General features: G+C 43.6%; 1 protein-coding gene across 2 annotated transcripts in view; it reads right to left on the bottom strand.

The window, feature by feature from the left end:
* Nucleotides 1-3,370: 3,370 nt before the first annotated feature.
* Nucleotides 3,371-8,163, bottom strand: part of C1H3orf52 (chromosome 1 C3orf52 homolog) — a 44,306-nt gene continuing 39,513 nt past the window's right edge. For both annotated transcript variants that reach the window (XM_055421787.2, XM_055421864.2), the window contains exon 6: nt 3,371-4,780. In XM_055421787.2, coding sequence (XP_055277762.1) covers nt 4,766-4,780 — 15 coding nt within the window. In that variant the 3' untranslated portion in view covers nt 3,371-4,765. The remainder of the gene's footprint in view (nt 4,781-8,163) is intronic.

Below are 8,163 nucleotides of genomic sequence, written 5' to 3'. Positions count from 1 at the left end.
TAGTAAGAAGCTTGTTGAGCCAAGTAGTAGATGCATTGAGTTTAATCACCTTGTTGCTCCCCAGTGAACCAAAGTTAAACAGTGTTGCTATTTAAAATGTGCTAAGTGCCCTGCTGGGATAAATCCAGTGACTTGAGGTTGGATGTGTCAACAGGTTTGATGAGGCTTCAGTCAGTCCATGGTCTTGAGCTGAGCTAATCACATCTTAATATCGTGTCCTCTGCTAACTTCCTAGTTTCAGCAAAATTCTTCCACATGGAATCCTAACTTTGACCCTTGGCCGAGATACACTCAGTTTCAAAAGGAGGCATGCAAGGCAATGGAGAATGCAGTACAAGATGCAACGTGGCTTAGGGCGGAGTGCGCATGCTCGAGTCAGAGGGTTAACGGTCTGAGGCCGAGTTGCATCTCTTCCTCGATCTGTGAACTGAGCATGTAAGAGGCTCAGCTCCATCACCCATGAGCAGAAGGATTTAATTCAAGGTATGTACATCATCTACCACGGATTATGAACAAATTTTGTCAACAAGCAAAAGGATACAAAAATTTTTATCACATATAGAGAAAAATTTGCACTGATGGGTCTGGTAATTCAGGGCCATTTGGCAGTCTTCCTTTGAGGCAGACACATAATTACTGGGGTTTACACAGAGATTTTTCACTTAGATATTGGACCACCGTGGAAGCTGATTAGTAAGTATTTGTAGTTACAACATAATAAGTTATAGCTGTTTGAGTCTTACCCTGTAAAAGTATTATCTGTCCCAAATATGCTTTATTTGGGGAACATATTAAGTATAAATGCTTAAACAAAGAAAACTGTCTTATAATGAAATTTAAAGGAATTATGAAAGGGACCTATTTTTGAGCAAGAGAGTCTTTGAAATACCTACTATGGCTGTATTTAGTGCTGATCTGTTTTCCATAGATTTCAGGATTTCTAATGAAAGCAGTGTACTCTTTTTACAGAAAATGTACCTTCAGACACACACACACACAAATTTGTACACAATTTCATTTGCGGAGGCAATCCCTAAATTAAAGAATTCCTGTTCTTGATAAGAAACTGAGCCTGAGAATTTAAAATGCTCCCTTAAGTCACACATACAATCAGAAAACTCCCCTCCCCCACGCTGATCTTAAAACTACACACAGCCAAAGTTCACAGAGGCATACGCAGTTACCTGCAGGCTTTGTGGTTTCTGCTTTATGCTTATACTAGTAGCTATAAATAATCTGTTAGTCTGTGAATCAATTCTTCTGTTAGAACACAAGAGAGGTACAAGAGAAGAACAAAGATAGGTCAAGAAAATCTACCGTTGACAACAAATAAATTCAAATGCTAATGCTTTTAAGACAACCTTGGGTGACAGGGGCTTCAGCTATGGAAGGAATGGAAGGGTATAGGTAGAACAGGAAAGTTGAGGCCCCAAGGTTCCACAGGAGCCTTCAGAGGAAAAGGAGATTCTGTTTACATTTATCTGACTCTGTTCTTTTCCAAGTCAACCTACTGAGTTCAGAAAGCTAGTTGAGAGCCACTTGATCTGAGTGTGCCTCGGATCTGTCAACTGTTAAATGGATCAGTGTAAGTTCCACTTTCCTAACAGAGGCACTTGGTAAAGTGTTGAGTGGTCATGATCACCCCAGAAGGTCTTGCACAGTCTGATAACCAATCTCTCAACCCATCCCCTTCCCTACCTCCTGTGTTCTTCATGAATTTCCAGAATGTAGCCAAGCCTGACCTAAGCATGACCCTGAGGTGCCCACCAGGTTGGAGGCCATTGATCATGTGTTTCCCACTAGGCTGGACTTTGTTCCCCACAACTGTGGGATTCCGGGCTTGTCCTTCCACCTTTCGTACCTTGGTTTCCGAACTATAAGATGAGAGAACTGCCTTCTGCTGTGAAGACGATAATGAACTAGGATCATAAAGGAAAAGTTGCTGCTGGCAATTCAGTAATTGTGTGAATAAGCTTATCTTAAAACAATGAAACAATAATGGGAGCCGGGAGGGGAAGATGTATAGAGACTTCTCCCATTTTTCGAAGCACTAATCAGACTTTGAATAAGGCAGGAGTCCATATCTAAAGGGAAAAGAAGAAAACGTGTCTCATCCTAAGACACAAACATGTAAAAAGAAAATCTGTCTACTCAAATCCCACCATTGCTTCAAAGTTCAGCTCCAGTCCTACTTGCTAGCAAAGCCTTCTCCAGTTAAACTAGACTTTTCACCCTCTTCTCTGACCATCACATGGTCCTACTGTTTACCTTTAACATCTCGTTTTTCCTGCTGTTGCCCATTTCATCTGTGCAGAGTCTGACTCGCTAATAAGACCAGCAGTTTTGTTCCTTATTATCATTCTCATCTTCATTAGTATATTCTGTAGCCTTCTGCAGCTCACATCATTAAAAAAAAAATCTGCAAAACTAAGTTAAATTGAAAGGCAGAAAAGAATGGGACATAGCTAGAATTTTCACTTGAGATAGGAAGAGGGCAGGTTCCACTGATCTGTTGTATACTTTCTGTCTGTACTTACGTGACTCCCAGATTTTCTCCTCAAGTCCTTCACTGAGAGATTTCCCAGTGGTCCAGTGGCTAGGACTCCATTCTTCCACTGAAGAGGGCTCAGGTTCGATCCCTGTCAGGAAAGTAATATCCTGTAGACCGCACAGAGAGGCACCCCCAAAATAGTTCACTTGGGAATTCCCTGGCTGTCCAATGCCTGGGTTCCATTCCTGGTCAGGGAACTAGGATCTCAAAAGCCTCGCAGCCAAAAAAAAAATACTGTTATACCACAGATAATTGTTGAAACCTTCTTACACACCATGTGGTATGCTCATCATGAAGATGTGTGGTAGCCAATCAATTCATCTCCTATAGCTAACAGTATATAAATGCCATTTCGCCCCAAACACCTCAAAATGCTCTAATCACAAAGTTCATCTCTTTCCACACCATTTGGGCAGAAGGGTCAAACCAACAGAAAATCCTCTCTATGACTTTCAAGTGGTCAAAACCTGAGGCAAGATGCTTGTATCTTGGTGGTTTCCAAAACAGAAGGGAAGATCAGAACCAAACCCAGTCCTGCCTCCAGACAGGAACCAGCCCTTCCTTCCAGCCCCAAGCTCTTCAGACACCTGGTCATGCCCACGGGGCCCCAAGGGAAGTGGAGACAAGAGACAGCCCCTCTGCAACAGGAACAGGGAGAGGAGGACCCAGCCCAGGCAGGTTCAATCTTATTCACTCAGAAGGGGAAGCTGCCCTCATGAAAAGGTCGCTTCCAACACCAATTAGTGCAAGGACACGCCAGTCCAAACCCAGGCCCTGGAGAGTCAGTGCCTACAGAGCAAACATTAACACAGCAAAACAGAAGTAAAAATAATTTATTGTTAATATTTTAAATCCTCTCCAAAGAAGTTCTTTATTATTTTCTAAAAAGTACAAACATGAAGGTTTAGGTTTGACATATAAAATATAAAGAGGAGGAAGGGAAATTCACCTGTTTCACTAGTTTGAGGAACTATGCTCAAAAATGAGACACCGAGGTACAATAAACATATCTTCCAGTTAAATAACAAAGCATACTCACGTTATCCAGAGTCCTGGGTCATAAAGAACTCGACAAATCTAGCTTGAGATGCACACTCTGACACATCCGCATACACAGCTGCCCTCCCCCAAAATCATCCACCGGGGCCAACTGAGATCCTGAGGCTGCAAACCTCTCATTACATGACCACAGAACTTGCCTGGAAATTTTCCAGCAACATCATTTTCCTAACAAGACACTCTGTTCCCTCTTGACAGGTAATTCTATGTCTGTAGGCAACCAACACAGTCCCTCTTGTTCCCCCCAACCCTCACCTGCCAAAGGATCTGGCATTAAACTTCCAGCAGTTTAGTTCTGAGAGTGGTTCTTCCTATTTCACAACCATCTTCAATAAGATTCACAATCAGTGCTTGAAGACCCTGAGTCCTACAAGAAGGCTAGTGACCCCAGATAACAAAAAGTCAACATGAACTACCTCTAGCAGATGGTAAGCACTCTTAATGATTGTCTGATAGAAGCTGATGAAAATATAAAGGGACAAACTATCCAAAATGAAGAGTCGTGTGTTCAAAATTCACAGGGACCCATGTCTCCAAAAGAGGTGTTCAGGAGTCACAGTAATTATGCAGGGAAATAATTAAGAAACACACATCTCATTTCTGCAGTGCTACATAATTCAGTAACAATGGGTGACATGCCAAAGCTGGTTTCCTGAGATGTGACAAGTCAACATGTCTTGGAAGTAGACATCAACAATGTTAATTACCTTTGACAAAGTGCATGCCTTTTCCTCACAGCCTTGTCAGGTAGATCAAATGTAGGGTTGAGAGGGAGGAAAGCGACTGGCTGAACTCTCCCTGGCTTGGCCTCTCCCTGTTCTGTCTCCTCCAGCCCAGGTTGGCGGGATCCTGTCTGAAAGAACCCCTTGCCCTAAAGAGAAAGTGTCTATTGTGGGTGGAGGACCCTTTCCCTGCAGGTCTGCCAGCTGCCCCATCACCCTACCCCATCTGGACCCAGCTGGGGCAGAGCTGGAGTACTGTTTTGTTAAACACTGAACCAGACTCTGTAACTGTGCAGAAGCTGGAGAAAAAGGACCGCCTCCACACCTCTAGTCATTTTGAGTCCTTCTATGTTAATTCTCAGGATCTCTTCTGTAAAGTGGAATGAACTCTCTGCATCCCAAAGTTCAGCAGAGTGCTGCTGTCAGACACAGATCAACCTTCATCATTCTGAAAAGGAAATACAAACAAGAGTCACCGTTTAAAAAAAGGAATAATTATTTTAAACATTTATCTTTTTATTTAATTTCACTGGGTTTGATTATGAACTCCAATATAAAACCGGAATATCTGTAAACTCTTAACAGAGGAGGTTCACTCTCCAGGTAACATACACACACACACACACACACACACACACACACACGGACACACAGAGGTTTTCACAACTCCTGAATTCCTTTCAAAAGGAAATAACACATTGTTTGCTTATTTACTTTGGCATAATTCATGACAAATAACATTTCAATGAGGCCTTTTGGATGCAGAGGACATTTTAACAGTCTTTTTTCCATAGTCTAATCGTAAAAATATTTCTAAATTTTCATTTTTTCTAATGTAAGCATAATATACAGTGAGAAACTCTAATGAGGGAAATGGTGCAGAGCTGGCCTAAGGCCGAGGCACTTGGGCGATGACTGAGGACAAGACACAGGGCGCCCACGTACTCCACAGTGGGGTCCTGGTGGCTGATGTTTGAGGCTGGATCTTCCTTTGCTGTCAGAATCTGTCCTGTGCTTTGTAAGAGGTTTAAAGAATCCCTGGCCTCTGGCGTTAGATGCTAGGATCCCACAGACACTCCCAATTGTGACAATTAAAATGTCTCCGAACCTTGCCAAATATCCCTGGGGGACAAAATTGCACTGATTGAGAAGCAATGTTCTTTGGATAAACTCTGCACTTCCTAGGGAATCTATAAACAACATCAACGGTTGCCCTTGCACCCCAGGTGGTCCTTTCAAGGGCAGAATGCACACACTGGCCTCTCTGCCAGCAGCCCATAGTTTACCCCAATCTGTACAAACAAGATTCATCATTCTCATTGCCTGGAACTTCTTCCTCTTCTCTCTCACGCTGATCAGTTTTTGCTTTTGTTCCTTACCCAGTCTACTGGTTGACCCCTTCACAGGTCAGAAAACAGTACAAAATAACTACCTCACGTCCAAAGTAACTCACAAGGTTCAAAATAAGTCACACAGCTGTTTTACACTGTAAAACAGATTTCCCCTCCTTATCTCGGGACCCTACCCTCCACTAGATGAAGAAGCTCAAGGAATGGGGGGATGGGGAGGGAGCAATCCATCATCAAAAAAAAAAATTCCCTTAACCTTGAGGACATAATGCTAAGTGATATAAGTCAGAGAGAAAGACAAATACTGCACGATCTCCCTTACATGTAGACTCTCCAAACTCATAAAAAAAGAGATCAGATTGGTGGTTGCCACAGGCAAGGTGTGAAGGAGGAGGTGAATGAAGGAGGTCAGAAAACACCGTTATAAGATAAATCAGTCCTGGGAACAAGTTCTCACAAGGGGAAAAATAGTTTTGTAACTTACAAGGTGATGGTGATGGACGTTAACTACACTTATTATGGCAATCATTTCACAATATATGGGTTGAGTCACTATTCTGTACCCCTTAAACTTACAGTCTTACTTGTTAATTATATCTCAATTACACTGCAAGAAAATATAAATTTAAAAATTCCCTTATGACTATAATATTAAAGGAAGTTTTTCTTTGTAGAAGGCATCAAAATGCCTGCAGTTAGGTCAAGCAGTCGTATTCCCCAATTACAGAATGAGAAATACACAAATAATCCCTTAGGGATCCAAATTACAAGCTAATTTAAGGTTCAGGTTCTCTAGTGCACACGTTGAAAATTCCAAAGAACTGCAGAGTGGCTCCAGGGAATCCTTGGAATCCCTGAAGTTGTAAACTTTTGTCCAGGGGGAAGAGTGTGTGCATTTTTTCCAGGGAGAAATTACACAGCTGTCTCCGAATTCTCTAAGAGGCATTGCTGCTGCTGCTGCTGCTAAGTCGCTTCAGTCGTGTCTGACTCTGTGCAACCCAAAGACGGCAGCCCACCAGGCTCCCCCGTCCCTGGGATTCTCCAGGCAAGAACACTGGAGTGGGTTGCCATTTCCTTCTCCAATGTGTGAAGTGAAAAGTGAAAGTGAAGTTGCTCAGTCGTGTCCGACTAGTAGCGACCCCATGGACTGCAGCCCACCAGGCTCCTCTGTCCATGCGATTTTCTAGGCAAGAGTACTGGAGTGGCTTGCCATTGCCTTCCAAGCAATTTTAAAAACCACTGCCCTTTGTAGAACAGACTTGTAGCTGTCAAGGGGGAGAAAGGGTGGTGGAGTGATGGATCAGGAGTTTGGGGTTAGTGGATACAAACTATAATATATAGAATGGATAAAGAACAAGGTCTTACTGTATAACATAGGGAACTCTACTCAATACCCTATGATAAACCACAATGGAAAAGAATCTGAAGAAGAATATACGCATATAAACAGATAGATATGTGCTGTGCTTAGTCACTCAGTCATGTCCGACTCTTTGATAGACAGATAGATATAGGTATAACTAAATCATTTTGCTATACAGCAAAAATTAGCACAACATTGTAAACTGACTATACTTCAATAATTTTTTTTAATGGCCAAAAAAAACAAAAGAAACTTTGCTCTTTGAAGAATTAGAACATTATCTTTGTGGGAAACTAGTGGCCTAGCTCATCACAGAAGGGGCTACCCTGCCAAGCCCACAGTGCCTGGGAACACGGGAGCCGCCTCAGAACCCCCAGGACCTGCTGGTCCCCCCTGGGGGCCTCTCTGGTTCCTGGCACCCCCTCCGGCCTTTGCCCCAAGTTGCCCCTCCCGCTGCCTCCCTGCCCTCTAGATTCTCTTCAGCCCTTCCTGTTTTCCAAATGGTTACTGTCTTCCCTTCCATTTGAGAGGAAACTGATGCTTCCACTCCTGAAAATATCAAACACTGTCCAGGCGCTGCAAAGAGGGTGTGGGGTCATGGAGAGCGCCCCTGCCCAGGAGAAATGCCCGAGAGAAAGAACGCGGTCTCCTGAGAAGCAGAAACGCTATTGCTCACGGCTGCATCCTGGGGGCCACGCAGAGTCTGAGGCTCAGCTCCAGGTCTGTCAGGCCTCACAAGCAACCTGCTGTTTGTCATACTCTGTGTGCACTTCCCAGCTTCACCCTCCTCCTCAACTCTTTCTCACCCTCCTCCTAATCCCTCATCTCCATTTGGAAAGAGCTGGGGACCACAGTTTTAGAGAGGAGGCTTAGAGAGTCAAGGCCAGTCACCACACAGCAGGCTGGAGGGCCTCTTCTCTCTTTCCACTGAACACAGGACGGGGCTGAAGGGTCCTTTCTTCCTCCCTGCTTTCTTTCTTTCCTTCTCTCTTTTTAGAATTCCTATGAAGGAGGCAAAACCTTTTCACTCCACACGATATGTTACTGGTCTGGCCCACAGACACAGTCCATCTATTCAGGTGCTCAGTGAGGAAACTATTCACTATGTGACTTTCCCAG

Source organism: Moschus berezovskii, chromosome 1, assembly GCF_049115385.1.
Source record: "Moschus berezovskii isolate FMDL1 chromosome 1, NW_MosBer_1.0, whole genome shotgun sequence".
NCBI classification, from domain to species: domain Eukaryota; kingdom Metazoa; phylum Chordata; class Mammalia; order Artiodactyla; family Moschidae; genus Moschus; species Moschus berezovskii.
Note: the sequence above shows the minus strand (reverse complement) of the source record. Positions and strands in the feature narration are given on the sequence as shown.